General features: G+C 49.3%; 1 protein-coding gene across 19 annotated transcripts in view; it reads left to right on the plus strand.

The window, feature by feature from the left end:
- FRYL (FRY like transcription coactivator) overlaps nt 1-15,546 on the plus strand; it is a 2,516,714-nt gene that overhangs the window by 990,549 nt on the left and 1,510,619 nt on the right. For all 19 annotated transcript variants that reach the window (XM_085642132.1, XM_085642134.1, XM_085642126.1 and 16 more), the window contains one exon: nt 8,579-8,703. In XM_085642132.1, coding sequence (XP_085498258.1) covers nt 8,579-8,703 — 125 coding nt within the window. The remainder of the gene's footprint in view (nt 1-8,578; nt 8,704-15,546) is intronic.

Consider the following 15,546-nt stretch of genomic DNA (forward strand, 5'->3'; position numbering starts at 1 on the left):
ACTTGCTTCTGGTGCAGACCAGGAAGGTCTGGGGTGCTTCTCTTTTACAGAGGAGCAGGAGCCAGTCTGGAGGAGCCAAACCAGCAGTGGAAAATTGAAGGTGTCGTCGCAAAGGTTACTAGCCAACAGGCAAGCAACCGGACAGACGCGGCAAGCAGGAAAATGCAGAAGGGCCCCACGCAGGACTCGTGGAGTGTGGGGGGGCTGATCTTCGGTGCAGATGGTGCTTGGGGTTGGGGCTTCTCAATCCCCGGTGCACAACCTCGAGGGTGCCTCAGAAGCTGCGCTGGAAGATACTCGCCACTTTTCCCAGGTAGCCGGTCCCACGTCTCTCGTCGCCTCCACGGATCTCAGCTCGGCTTTGGATGTGGATCAGGGTCGTAGAAGTCTGGAAGTCAAGGCTCTGGTCAGGCTCTGCAGTCGGTCCCTCGTAGAACTTTAGCAAAGCAAAGGGTAAGTCTCTTGATGGTGCCTGTTCGCACAGGGTGACCACTCCTTGGCCACGAGGGAGATTCTTCAGTCTTCTTCTTTCGTCGAATGTCGAAGGTCCAGAGTTTCTGTTCAAGTTGCAGGTTCAGGATAATCTAATCTCCTGGGGCCCAGCTACCACTCTTTATACTAATCTGGGGGGCTGGGTTGCCTGCTAGGTCACGCCTTATGGGTGGGACCTGGGAGGGGGGTGGTTACACCCCCTTCCCTTTGTCCAGTTTCGCGCCAGGACTGGGGCTGGAGTGCCCCAGCACCGGTTTGAACTGGACTATGCATGGGACACCTTGTGTGCCCCAGGCAGTGTCTAGTTTCTTTCATCCCTCCCTGCCCCAATACACTAAGGCCTGTCTGAAGTGGTGCTAGCACCTCCCAAGGCAGGAAACCTATTGTCCAGGCCTCCCTGGCTGGGAGGGCTCCCAGCAGCAGGAGGTCAGACTCGTGTCTGTGGCAGCAGCATCCATTTTGTGATGCTGAGGCTTTGGTTAGAGTTAAACAGCAAAGTAGGATTTTAACATGTCTCTCCCTCTAGAAGGGAGGGATAATATCCACATTACCAGAAATGGGATGGGGGTATTATTCCAAAGTGTTAGACACCTTACACGACATGTTTTGATAAAGCCAAACCATAGTTACCATAACCGTTTAAGATTATAAGGTACTTTAAGAGTATATGGTAGGCTATATCATAGAACAGCTATAAGGACATTGTTCCGAAAGCTGCAGACAGGCTCAGCTCATGCTAGAGCACCATCTCACATGTTACCAAGCACTCTGCCTCCAGGATTGTTAAGACCTGCCATAGGAGTGGCTGATGGGTACACATGTGTCTATATATAAGGGCAGATATAGGTATACTATATCTAAGCAAGGAGTGATTACACGACCTTGCCCCAGCTGAGTGATCAGCCAGTTGTGTCTGATTGGAAGGCCAGACCAGGGGTGGAATAATACATGCTGCAGCCCCTGGGAGGCCTAGGGTACACCTATGCCCTGGGTACCTAGGGTACACTGTACAGGGTCCAATAAGGTGATCCTTACCAATTGGGTATGTACCTAGGGTACATGGAGTCCATTTTAAAGAGAGAGCAGACAGCCTGAGACACTGAATGGCAGGATCTCAGGCCAACTAAGTCGAAAAACCAGCTAGACACTAGGCAAAAAGTTTGGGGGTAACCATAGTCAGATATTCACCTTCCTACAGGGAGTTTGTCCCATTTCGCCCGGGCACCTCGTCCTTACCGGCCTCTTCAACAACCGGTGGACGAAGGGGAGTACTGGGAGGGGTCTGAGGACCCTCTTGCAGCTCAATGCGAGGATGAGCCTGAATGGGAAGGCGATGTGGAGGGTACAGTAGACCTGGATTTTTCTCCACACCCTGGTACACTGTTCCCTTCTTCCGTGGCTACGGAGGAGGTTGGAACCTTTTCAGTGGTGGTACGTCAGTCGGCTGAGGCTCTTAACCTCGAGCTCCCTTCTATGCCTATCTGGACCAATCTCCTGACCGAGGTGCTGCAGCCACAGTCGTCCTCTGCGGAGCCGTTGCTGCCCTTCAATGATGCGCTTACTGATATCCCGTTGAGCACCTGGAACAAACCTAACACAAGAGTTCCTGTAGACAAGGGTGTGGCACGCCGCCATCGCCGGGCGATCCCAGATTTCTCACACAACACCCGACGCCTGAGAGTCTGGTTGTCCAGGCTTCTGCCTCGCCGAGTGCATTCCCTTCTGCTCCTCCGGACAAGGAATCCAGGAAACTGGAGCAGTTTGAATATTGCGTGCCTGTTGGGCCGCTATTCCCATTCTATGTAGGATACCGTGGCACAGGTGCTGCCTCGGTGCCCTGTGGAGGCACGGGCGGTTCTCTCCCAGGCCATCACCGAGGGGAGAGATGCTGCTAAATTTACCATCAGTTGTGGGCTTGACACAGCTGATTCTCTAGGCAGGGCACTTTCCACAACGGTGGCGCTGCGCCGTTATGCTGGTCTTAGAACTATTGGCATCTCTGGGGATGTCCAGAACACCCTGCTGGTCATGCCTTTTGATGGCACACGCCTCTTTGGTGACAAGGCAGATAGCACCCTGGAACGCTTCAAGGACTCTCGAGCTATGGCCCAGTCCTTAGGTCTCGCCACCACATGTGCTCCCTCGGGGTCCGCTTTTCGCTCCTTTCGAGGTCCGGGTCGAGGTGCCCAGGCGCGTTCCTTTCAGACCCGCAAGCTTGCGCAGCCGCAGTCTCAGCGCAGCCACGGATGTGGGGCCTGCCGTGGTGGGTCCCGAGGACAGCGTGCGGGTCAGTCCACCACTGCTCCTGCAGATGCTGCCTCAAAACCTTCCTATTCCGGTGTTTCAGGTCCACCAGACACCAGTGGGTGGCAGGATTCGCCATCACCTTCCACACTGGCGCGCCATCACCTCAGACAGATGGGTTCTTCAAATAGTCCGAAGGGGCTACTCCCTCCCCTTGGAGTCTACCCCTCCAGCCATGCCACCTCAGTACCAACGTATTTGAGGGGATCACTTGGCCCTTTTCCAGCAGGAAGTTGCAGCCCTCTTGGCCAAGGGGGCCATCGAGCGCGTTCCGATGCCAGAAGTAGGTCGTGGTTGTTATTCCCACTACTTCGTGGTTCCAAAGAAGGACAAGGGCCTGCGTCCTATCTTAGACCTCCGGAACGTCAATAGCTTCCTCCGGAAGGGGAAGTTCAAGATGCTCACGCTTGCTCAAGTCTTGTCTGCCCTAGACCCGCAAGACTGGCTGGTAGCGTTGGACTTGCAGGATGCTTATTTCCAAATACCCATCCTGCCGGCCCACCGGCGTTACCTACAGTTCACGGTAGGCCACGAGCACTTTGTTTACTGTGCTCCCTTTCGGCCTTACCAGCGCCCCTTGGGTGTTCACAAAAGTGATGGCGGTGGTTGCAGCTCATCTGCGCAGATCAGGGGTTTGTCTTCCCCTATCTCGATGGTTGGCTGTTGAAGGCGGGCTCGCCCCAGGCAGTCGTCTCCCACCTCCAGACTACGGCCGACCTCCAGTATTTGCTGGGGTTTTCCATCAACGTGCCGAAGTCGCACCTGATTCCCTCTCAGAAGCTCCTCTTCATCGGAGTGGTTCTGTATACGGTGCAGTTTTGGGTTTATCCTCCCGAACAGCGAGTCGGGGACATTCGGGCTATGATTCCGATCTTTCGGTTCTGGTCCTGGGTTTCGGTCAGGCAGACCCTGAGGCTGCTGGGCCTCATGACCTCCTCCATCCTGCTGATCTATCATGCAAGATGGCATATGCGGGCTCTGCAGTGGGACCTGAAGTACCAGTGGACGCAGCATCGGGGGAACCTGTCCGACTACGTCCCGATCTCGGAGGGCACTACACAGGCCTTGCAGTGGTGGCTCACGAACCAGCGTTGGGTCAGCGGCAGATCCCTCTCCCTTCCCCAACCAGAGCACACAGTAGTGACGGACGCGTCCCTCCTGGGATGGGGCGGCCACATGGGAGAGGCGGAGATCAGAGGCCTCTGGTCTCTGGCGGAGTCCAAGCTCCATGTCAACCTTTTGGAGCTCAGCGCGATCCTACTTGCACTGAAAGCATTCCTTCCCTCTGTCAAGGGGAGACTAGTGCAGGTGTTCACAGACAACGCCACCGCAATGTGGTACTGCAGCAAGCAGGGCAGGGTGGGGTTGTGGACCCTGTGTCAGGAGGCTCTATGTCTCTGGACGTGGCTGGAACGTCAAGGCATTTCCTTGGTGGTTCAACACCTGGCAGGTACCCTGAATGCTAGGGCGGACGAACTCAGCCGCAGGTGTATGTTGGATCACGAGTGGCGTCTTCACTCAGAGGTGGTGCAAGGGTTCTTTCGGCAGTGGGGAGAACCTTGGTTAGATCTATTCGCTACCGAATAGAACGTGCAATGTCAGCAGTTCTGCGCGTTGGTGTTTCCAAGGCGGCACTCACTCTGAGACGCTTTTCGACGCGAGTGGAGTTGCGGTCTATTGTAAGTCTTTCCGCAATACCACTTCTGCCCAGAGTGCTGAAAAAGATCAGACGCGACTGGGCCAAAGTCCTTCTTGTGGCACCGGACTGGGCTCGAAGAGTTTGGTATCCCGAGCTACTCAGTATGAGTATGGATTCCCAGATCCGACTGCCTCTAAGGGAGAATCTTCTGGCGCAGCAACCGGGGACGGTCCTCCACCCGAACCTGTCCAGCCTCCACCTCCTTGCGTGGAGATTGAGCAGCGACAGTCTAATTTGATTCTGGCAGCCAGGCGTCCCTTCACTAAAACGGTATACGCCTGTCGTTGGATAAAATTTGTGGCATTTTGCACAGCGAAATCTGTAGATTCTCTTGCTGCCCCTCTTTGAGGTCTATTTATTCCTTCTCTCTTTGCACTATCTAGGGCTACCTTTCTGCTCTTTTAGCCTTTCTTAGGCTGCCTGATTAGCCCTCTCTTTTCAAGTCCTCGGTTGTTAATAGATTTCTCAAGGGTATTACTCACCTTTTTCCTCCTATTCCTTTTGTGATGCCTCAATGGTACTTGAACCTGGTTCTTACATACTTGATGTGCGCTCCCTTTGAGTCTCTTTATAACTGTCTTTTGCGGTTATTGACTTTGAAAACTTTCTTCCTGGTGGTCATCCCCTCTGCTCGGCGGGCGAGTGAGCTCCAAGCTCTATCCTGCAAACCTCCTTTTCTGGCAATTCATCCGGACAAGGTTGTGCTTCGAACTCGCCCATCGTTTCTACTGAAAGTAGTCTTTGCCTTTCATCTCGGGCAAACTGTCACTCTGCCCACCTTCTTTCCGCCTCCGCACCCTTCGACAGAAGGAGAGGCTCCACCGTCTGGACACAAAACGTGCCCTTTCGTTCTATCTCATCCGCACACAACAGTTCCGGGTGGATGACCAACTCTTTGTTGGCTACGTGGGTGCCAAGAAAGGCCGGGCTGTGCACAAGTGAACTATCTCCCAATGGGTTGTCTTGTGTATTAAAGCCTGTTACTCTCTGGCTAAAAAGGAACCTCCGGTTGGGCTCCGCACATATTCTACCAGGGCGACAGCAGCTACTACAGCATTGGGACGCGGTGTCCCCCTGCAAGACATCTGTCAGGCGGCCACTTGGGCCTCCATGCATACCTTCACTAAACTCTATTGGCTTGACAGTCAGGTCCGGAGAGACGGCTTCTTTGGCCGTTCAGTTCCTGTGACTTTCTGGTGTAATCTCACTTCGCAGAACCACCACCGGGGTTGGTATTGCTTGGGTATGTATTCTAAGGTAAGGAATCCATCACTAACGGGTCTCTTTCAGATGCACAAGTTACTTACTTGTGTAACGATATATCTGTAAGAGACATTAATTAGTAATAGATTCCTTACCGCCCGCCCATCCTCCCCGTTCGGCAAACTGTTCTCTAGGGTTCAGGTCATCCCTTTCAGGGCCCTAGTTCTATTGCACCAGTAGTTAGTCTCTGGCCTGGCTCTGCACTTCTGGCGCGGAAAAGTTGTTTACAGAACTGACGTCCGCGCACGTTGGCGTGTCGTTGTTACTCCGACAACAGCATCTCGGCGGCTACGACACCAGCGACGTACGCGGAGCCGTACGACGACGCCTACTGACGCGCTTGGGTACTGCTGACGAAAACTTTCCGGATCCACTCTGACGCCTGGGGATATTCTAAGGTAAGGAATCTATCACTAACTAATGTCTCTTACAGATATATCGTTACACAAGTAAATAACTTGTGCGTCTGGACCCAAAAAGAGCCTTGTCGATCTACCTTGATTATACACGAGAGTTCCAGGTGGACGACAAACTCTTTGTGGGTATGTCGGAGCGAAGAAGGTATGGGCCGTACAGAAGAGGTCCATCTCCCAGTGGATCATAGTCTGTATCAAAATCCGCTACACACTGGCTAAGAAGCAACCCCTGGAATGTTTTTGTGCTCTTTCCACCAGAGCTAAAGCTACAACCACTGCGTTGGCTTGTGGAATTCAAGTACTGGACATCTAGCAGGCAGCAATGTGGGCTTCCCTGCACATGTTTACTTAACACTACTGCCTGGACTGTCCGGTCCATAGGGATGGGCACGTGGCCCATTCAGTCCTGCAGGACTTCCTCCTGTGAAAGTGGTTCGCAGACCCACCTCCTGGGAGGTGTTGCTTGGGTATCTATTCTAAGGTAAGGAATCTGTGCCTAGAAGTCTTTCATATGAACAAGTTACTTACCTTCAGTATCGCCTTATCTGGTAGACTCTATCTAGACGCAGATTCCTTACAGATCCTCTTCTCTCTGAATGGATTTCTAGGGACAAGGCTTTCCCTTTTCAGGGCCCTAGTTTTCCAACCAACTAGTCAGTGTACTTTGTGGCTCTGTGCTTCTGGTATGGAAAGTCACGAACAGTAACTGACGTCTGAGTGGCGCCTATGTAGGCACTGCAGAAATCCTTTCCGGTGCGGACGATGGCAACGTCGCCACGCGGAGCTGAACAACATCACCTCCCTGGGGTACTGCGAATGAATGATTTCCGGATCCAGTTTAATGCCTCGGATAATTCGAAGGTAAGGAACCTGTGGCTAGATAGTCTGCACCAAATAATGCGTTACCAAAGGTAAATAACTTCTTCATTAGGGATATTCGCGATCTCTGTATTTTTAAAAAAAATAAGCTAAATAAATTATTTAACAAGGCCTTTGTGGAGAAAACAACATGAAAAATAATGCTGGAACAAACTTTTATACCCTCTTAGTAAGTCAGTGTTATTGTGGATTTTTGTTAGTGTTATTCTTTACTATCGTTAACGTTTTACAGTGCATTCCCTGCTGGTTGCATTAGGCTGTATTCATTAATATGATCCAAAGTCATGGAATCTACACAATGGTCAAAACTGATGGTCTTTTGGGGCTCTACGTCTGAGGACTTGGACAGCTTCGAACTCAACTGATGTCTGCGTCTGGGAGTAATGTCTATACAGGTTCTGAATGTCATTTCCTGAGCAGAACGGTATCAATGTGGAGCTTCACATTGCCACCTACCGACGCACTGAGGTACTGTTGGAAATGTTTCTGAATCTATTCAGATGCCTTGTTAATATTCAAAAGGCGAGTAATCTGTATTCTCTACCAAAGAGTGTTACCGAAAGTAAATAACTTGTTATTTATTCAGGCACCTTTTGTCTTAAAATTGATCTCATTCTTAAAAGGTTTGTTTCCTACATTGGATCTTTGTCATATTTTAGGATTATTTTTAGCAAGTTAACTTGGGTAAAACAAAAAAAGCACTTTAATACACACTTTTTTGCTCTCCCTTAAAGTCATACAAAAATGCTAACAAACATGCCAATATGTTTAAATAAATAAAAAAAAACACGGTCTTTGAGCAGAAACTGTAACCATTGCTTTCTTTTCATGTTTCTTGACCTGTTGCTCTTTTAAAATATCCCTAAAAAGAAAGGAGCCCTCCCATCTCCACCTCAATTGGCTGGTGTGTTGACATAAGTCTCCATCTGTACTGCCTTCTACTCTCTATGTTCTGAGATGTGTGCAGACTGTTACCCCACCACCTTCTAATCTCCAAATACTGCCCTCTTTAGTCTATCTTTTGTACTTCTCTGCTCAGCAACCTTTATTTTTTTCTTTACGATACCCACCATACAGCCTTCTTGAGCTGTTCTTTTGATGGACAAATGTGGTTGCTTAGATTTAAATTTTTAATCACTGAATGTGCGTTACAATTAATTTTTTAGCTTAAAAGAATTATTGCTAAGTAAGTTATTGGTCTTTGGAGGTAATGCTCTGTTTCCTTTCGTACACCATATGCAGTTTGCAGAAGCACTGTATTTTGGGCAATGTGTTTTCTTTTGCACTAGCTTTCTTGTTTGTCTTTTCATGCTCATTATCCAGTTGTGTAGGAAAAACTTTATTAATCGGACTGTAGGATGTGCTGTATTCACACAATTAAATGTATAGTCTTATTTATTTCTAAATGATCGTGGCTGGTTTAGGTTGGGAGTCAATCTACACAGTATACAAAAAATGTACACTGAGCGCACAAGCTATGTAAGATTTTGTTTATAGAACTCCAATAATGTCCCTCTTATTCCAGGTCCTTGGTATCCCATCCCCTTCATCCTTGTTTAAGCACATAGTTCCAATGATGCGCTCTGAGAGCATGGAAATTACAGAATCCCTTGTCCTAGGGCTTGGCAGGACCAACCCAGGAGCTTTCAGGTAATAAATGTGCTTTATTTGTATTCCTGCCTTCATATGGAGTAATTGTAACTTGTATTCTTTTTGTGAAGCATAAAACGTCACTTAGGGAATCATTTGTTGCTTTCAGAAAGATTGTCATTTGCTTTTAACGTGCTTTAATTAACTAAGAAACCAAAATACTGGAATATGTGAATTGTTTCTAGGACATTTAGTGATAGTTATGCATAGTTACAGTTCGAAGGAAGTATGGTCAATTTATACAGTCGTCCTTTCTGATTTGATTTTCTTATCTTTTAACACATGAAACGTTCCTGAAATTACAAGAAATTAGAAAATTATATTAACTTACCTGTGAAAAGTAGACTGACCGAGATATTTTTACACAAAAGGGAAGTATATTTACTCAGTTAAAATGGTTAAAAAAGCAACTGAGTCGGGAAGACCATCTTGCAAGTCAGTATGCAAATTGCTGCTCTGTTCTTAGACTTACCAAAACCACTGCTGTGGGTTAGCTGTCTCATACAGAAAAAACGCGGGACAGAACTACATTGTATAACGACTGAATCTAAACATGCAATCAATTTAGATTCTTTGTTTCATTTGGTGCAAATGGGTTAAATAGTTTTAAATGCACTTAAATATTGACTAGAGACCTATTGTGATGTGGCATCATTCACTTAAATTTTAAATCTTACCCTAATCTGATTAAATAAAATGGTTCGAGGCATATGAGCTGCAGATTATACACTTTTGCATAGATCGCCATCTGGTGTTGGGCCCGGATGTTTGCAGTTTGTTTTTCCTCTTGGAAAGTCTTTGGAAGTCACGAGGTCGGTGACTCCTCCCTTGGATGGTATTGCGCATGGGCTTCGGCTCCATCCTCAGATTGTTTTTTTCTGCCATCTGGCTCGGATGTAATACTTCGCGCTCCGGTTCCGAACATTTCCAGTTCGACGATCGAAGCAGAATCCTCGCTCATCGCGGTATTGTTCAGATCCAGATCTCCTCAATCACCTTCTCTTCGACACATCTTCGATTCCAGTCGTCGACGGCGGCCTTCGGGCCTACCCAAGCTCCGGTCCCGGCTGATGGAAAGAACTCCTTTCAAGAAGTGCCCTCGATGTGGGTCCAAATTCCCCCACACCGATCTTCATGAGGTGTGCAACCTCTGCCTCTCCCCTGAACACGAGGCTCGAGACTGTCCGGCCTCCAAGTCTTTCAGATCGAAAAAGACTATTCGAGATCGAAGGGCCAGACGAAACATGGCGCAATCCTCGACCTCCGTTCCATTCGACATCTTTGCGGACGACGTTGAAGATCCGGGACAGCAGCACACCGAAGAGGACCTAGTCAGTGCTTCCGAAGCCGACGACTCAGATGTGGAGGACATCACCCCGGCGCAGAGGGTCGTGACGACTATACCCCCTCCCGCTCCCGCGCCGACACCCAAAATGGCTTCGGTCACGCCTTCGCCTCCGGGCCTAGGCAAGACCAGAGACACTGCTTCAAACACCCCACCTTCGGGCCCGGTGAAGAAGCCAAATAAGCCTTCCGGCGGCTCGGGCTCGAGCCAGCCCTCCAGCGGTGCCGAGAAACACACTTCGGCACTGAAAAAGAGAACGGCCTCTACCTCAACACCGAGCTCGGCACCAAAGTCCTCGGTGTCGAAACCCAGCCTTTCGGTACCGACCAAACCCCATAAGGCCCTCCGCACCGATACTTCTACGCCGGAGCCCACCTCGGCGCCAACCAAGAAATCAGAGGTTCCCAAACCCAGTGCTAAGCACGGCACGGACAAGCCTAAAAAGTCATCGGCCCTGAAACCTTCGGCGCCGACGGAACAAACATTGTTACAGGAACTGTTTACACTGGATCCCTTGCAAATGACTCTTACCAAGGATCCAAAAACTGGACATTTGGCACTCTCTTCTAAAAAGTCATTTGGACAAACCGGCTCCGCCTCCACCTCCAAAGAGGAAGGACTCTGCTACCTCCCCTTTCAGAATGCCTTCCCCACCTCCTCCACCTTCTCCACCCCCACCTCATCGCTCCCCGACCCTGTCTCCAGACGATGATGATCAGGGGGACCCATATTACGATCCAGGGGATGCGCCCCAAGTCCCCACCCCTACAGGATCCCCAGACCCATGGGACAACTACAATAATCCAGACATTCCAGACGTCCCACAAGATGACCATTACCCTTCCAGGCCATCTCCACCGGAAGACTCATTAGGTTTCCACCACCTACTTCAGAGGGCGGCACATTATCGCGGGGTAGAGCTACACACTGACCCAGTAGAGGAGGATTTCCTCCTCGACACCTTTGATACCGCACATAGGTCTACCTCCATACTACCTATGCTCAACGGGGTGATAAAACATGCGCCAGAGGTTTTTAAGGACCCAGTCAGGGCTAGGGTCATTAATCCACGCATAGAGAAAAAGTACAAAGCTGCCCCCACAGATCCTGCCTATATCAAAGGGCCAGCGCCACTGGATTCCCTAGTGGTTTCCACTGCACGGAAGAGGTCAAACTTCCAGGCATCAAGCGAAGCACCACCACCTGACACAGAGTCAAAGCTACTGGACGCGTCAGGAAAGCGCACTGCGTCACAGGCAGCCAATATATGGCGTATCCCCAACACTCAAGCGCTATTGGCCAGATACGATAAAGCGCATTATGATGAATTAGAAACCATAATGCACCACCTCCCAGAAAGATACAAAAATAGGGCCAATGAATTAATTCAAGTGGGTAAGACTATAACTAACACCTCTATACGCTGTGCCTTAGACGCAGCAGACACAGCCTCCAGGGCCATTAACACTAGCGTCCTCCTCCGTCGCCATGCTTGGCTGAGAGTATCAAGCTTCAAACCTGAGGTACAGGCCTCCATCCTAAATCATCCCTTTGACCAAGAACACCTATTCGGCCCAAAGGTAGATGAGGCCCTCGAGAAAATGAAGAAGGACACGGATACGGCGAAATCTATGGGAGCCCTGCAGTCACACCCTCCTGGGCGCTCTTTTCGACGCTCTTCCTTTCGGGGTACGGCTAGAGGCTACTCCTCAGATAGCGCGTCCACTTCCTACAAATCCCCTGCTCAGTCCACCTTCACAAGGGATTATCAAAGAGGCGGCTATAGGGGCAATAACAATAACGGCAGAGGCAAAACAAATACCGCCCGCTCTGCCACACCGCCTACCCAATGACTTCCTCCCGCTCCCTCCAGACCATCCCACTCCGGTCGGGGGCAGGCTACAAAATTTCCTTCAGGTCTGGGAGACCATCACCTCAGACAAATGGGTGACCCAAATTATTCGCTCAAGGTACTGCCTAGAATTGACATCTACCCCCCCAAACATTCCACCCAGGCAACGCCCAATTTCACAAGAACATTCCACATTACTAAAACAGGAGGTAATCTCCCTCCTACAAAAACAGGCAATAGAACAAGTTCCCACCAATCAGCAAAATTTAGGGGTCTACTCCCTATATTTTCTAATACCAAAAAGAGACAAAAGACTACGACCTATTCTAGATCTCCGGCCTCTAAACACATGCATACATTCGGACCATTTTCACATGGTAACACTTCAGCAGGTACTTCCGCTCCTCTCCCAGAACGACTTTCTCACCACACTGGACTTGAAAGACGCATACTTTCACATTCAGGTACACCATGCTCACAGAAAGTACCTCAGATTTGTAGTGGACGGGCAACACTACCAGTTCAAGGTGCTCCCATTCGGGGTCACAACAGCACCAAGGGTATTCACCAAGTGCCTAGCGGTAGTGGCGGCACACCTCAGAAGACAGCACATTCACGTCTTCCCACGTCCTACAACCAATGTGTACACCACACCGCCACTACAATCCAACTACTTCACCAGCTAGGCTTCACGGTGAACCACCAAAAGTCCCAGCTAACACCATCCCACATAAAGCAATACCTCGGTGCCACCATAGACACCTCAAAAGCCATAGCCTACCCCAATCCTGCCAGGATTGCAAGCATTCAGGCTTTGCGTCAAAGATTCATATCTCAACAGTCTCTTCCAGCAAGAGTGTATATGCAACTGATAGGGATGATGGCCTCTTGCATTTTCATAGTGCCTCACGCAAGACTCCAGATGCGTCCACTCCAAGAGTGCTTAGCGCGCCAATGGAACCAGGCCCAGGGGCAACTGACAGATCTGGTGTTGGTAGACGGTCGCCCCCATCGCTCTCTGCAGTGGTGGAACACCACAAATCTTTCCAGAGGTCGACCGTTCCTGGACCCGGTTCCACAAATAATACTAACAGACGCATCGCTCTCCGGCTGGGGAGCTCATCTATTACACCTCACAGTGCAGGGCACATGGACGCCGCAACAAAAGTTACTCCATATCAACCATCTGGAGTTACAGGCAATCTTTCTAGCCCTAAAATCCTTTCAAACACAGATTTTAGGCAAGGCAGTCCTCATTCGCACAGACAACATGACGGCCATGTACTACATTCAAATACAAGGCGGCACACACTCTCCACAGCTCTCTCAACTAGCACAGAGCATATGGAGATGGGCAATTCCACACAAAATCTTTCTCCTAGCCCAACATGTCCCAGGAGTCCAAAACACCATGGCAAATCTGCTCAGCAGACAGACGCAGCAGATCCACGAGTGGGAACTTCACCCACAGGTTCTTCACCCGTTCTTTCAGATGTGGGGGCATCCACAGATAGACCTCTTCGCCACCCACGAAACCAAAAAATGCCCAAGCTTCGCCGCCAGATACCCACACCCATTGTCCAAGGGCAGTGCGATATGGATGAACTGGTCAGGCAAATTTGTGTACGCCTTTCCACCTCTCCCACTAATTCCATTAGTGGTGCGAAAGCTACAGCAGCATTCCCTCACACTGATCCTAGTAACTCCAACGTGGGCCAGACAACCGTGGTACACCACGCTGCTGGAACTCTCTGTTGTACCACACCAAAAGCTACACCTTTCACCATGCCTCCTAACCCAGAACCATGGAGAGATCAGACACCCGGACCCAGCTCAGCTCAACCTTGCGATCTGGCTCCTGAGATCCTAGAATTTGGATACCTTAACTTTCCCCCTGACTGTATGAACGTCATCAGAGAAGCTAGACGCCCTACCACTAGAGCCTGCTACGCTGCCAAGTGGAAAAGATTTGTTGTTTATTGCCATCACAACACAATCAATCCTCTAGATGCATCTATACAGCACATCATATGCTACTTGCTCCATCTACAAAGGTGTAACCTAGCATATACATCCATTCGGCTACACCTCGCAGCAATTGCCGCTTACCTACAGAACAGACAGCACCTATCACTTTTCAGAGTGCCTGCCATTAAAGCCTTCATGGAAGGCCTGAAACGAATAATTCCCCCCAGAGTACCACCCTCTCCTGTGTGGAACTTAAATATAGTTCTCACAAGGCTAATGGGACCACCCTTCGAACCTTTGCATAAATGCGAACTGCAATTTCTCACATGGAAAACAGCTTTTCTTGTAGCCGTCACTTCCCTTAGAAGGGTCAGTGAGATACAAGCACTTACCATACAAGAACCTTTTCTCCAAATGCACCAGAACAAGGTTGTTTTCTGTACCAACCCAAACTTCCTACCCAAAGTCATTTCCCCCTTTCATCTAAACCAATCGGTAGAATTACCGGTATTTTTCTCACAACCTCAAACTGTTGCAGAAAGGGCTCTACACACGCTAGATGTTAAACGGGCCTTACTTTACTATATCCAGAGAACACAACCTTTCAGAAAGACCAAACAACTATTTGTCTCTTTCTCTCCACCACATAAAGGCAACCCCATCTCCAAATCAGGGATAGCTAGGTGGATTGTACAATGCATTCAGATTTGCTACCACAAAGCAAAACAAACGCTATCTGTTCCCCCTAAAGCCCACTCTACACGAAAGATAGGGGCTTCTATGGCTTTTCTAGGGAACATCCCATTAGATCATATTTGCAAAGCAGCTACATGGTCAACACCGCACACTTTTACTTAACATTACTGTGTAGATGTGCAAACCAAACAACAAGCTAGTGTGGGCCAGGCTGTACTAAAAACACTATTTCAAACCACTGCAACAGATACTGGTGGTCGCCGCTAATGTTGGGAACTGCTATATAGTCTATGCAAAAGTGTGTAATCTGCAGCTCATATGCCTCGAACGGAATATGCTACTTACCAGTATGCATCTGTTCTTGGCATGTAGAGCTGCAGATCTACACACGCCCACCCGCCTCCCCGGCTACCTGTATCTGTTCCAGTCTATCTTATTTAGATACAACACACATGGGTTTCTTCACTGTTATTACTACGCTCCATCTTTCCTTGTTGGCGAAAAACAATCTGAGGATGGAGCCGAAGCCCATGCGCAAAACCATCCAAGGAAGGAGTCACCGCCCTCGTGAATTCCAAAGACTTTCCAAGAGGAAAAACAAACTGCAAACATCCGGGCCCAACACCAGATGGCGATCTATGCAAAAGTGTGTAGATCTGCAGCTCTACATGCCAAGAACAGATGCATACTGATTAGTAGCATATTCCTTTTACTCACATTTGAAATTTGTCAAACCAGCTGTTCACAGTTCACACTTGTTGGGATTTGTGTTTGTGAGGGCCTTGTGTGTGCAAAGTGAGCCCTCCAAAACATTGCGTAAGCACTGTCATTCTAAGAAATAGGGCAGAAAGATTCAATATCTTGTCAAGGAGTACTGGACCTTGCCACACAAGGCTGTGCTGCATGTATGAAACTGGGATAGTATGTTCAGTGGAAGCTGGCCCTACTGGTACTGTGGGGCAGAGTAATATGAAACAGATTG

Source organism: Triturus cristatus, chromosome 2_2 (genome assembly GCF_964204655.1).
Source record: "Triturus cristatus chromosome 2_2, aTriCri1.1, whole genome shotgun sequence".
NCBI classification, from domain to species: Eukaryota; Metazoa; Chordata; class Amphibia; order Caudata; family Salamandridae; genus Triturus; species Triturus cristatus.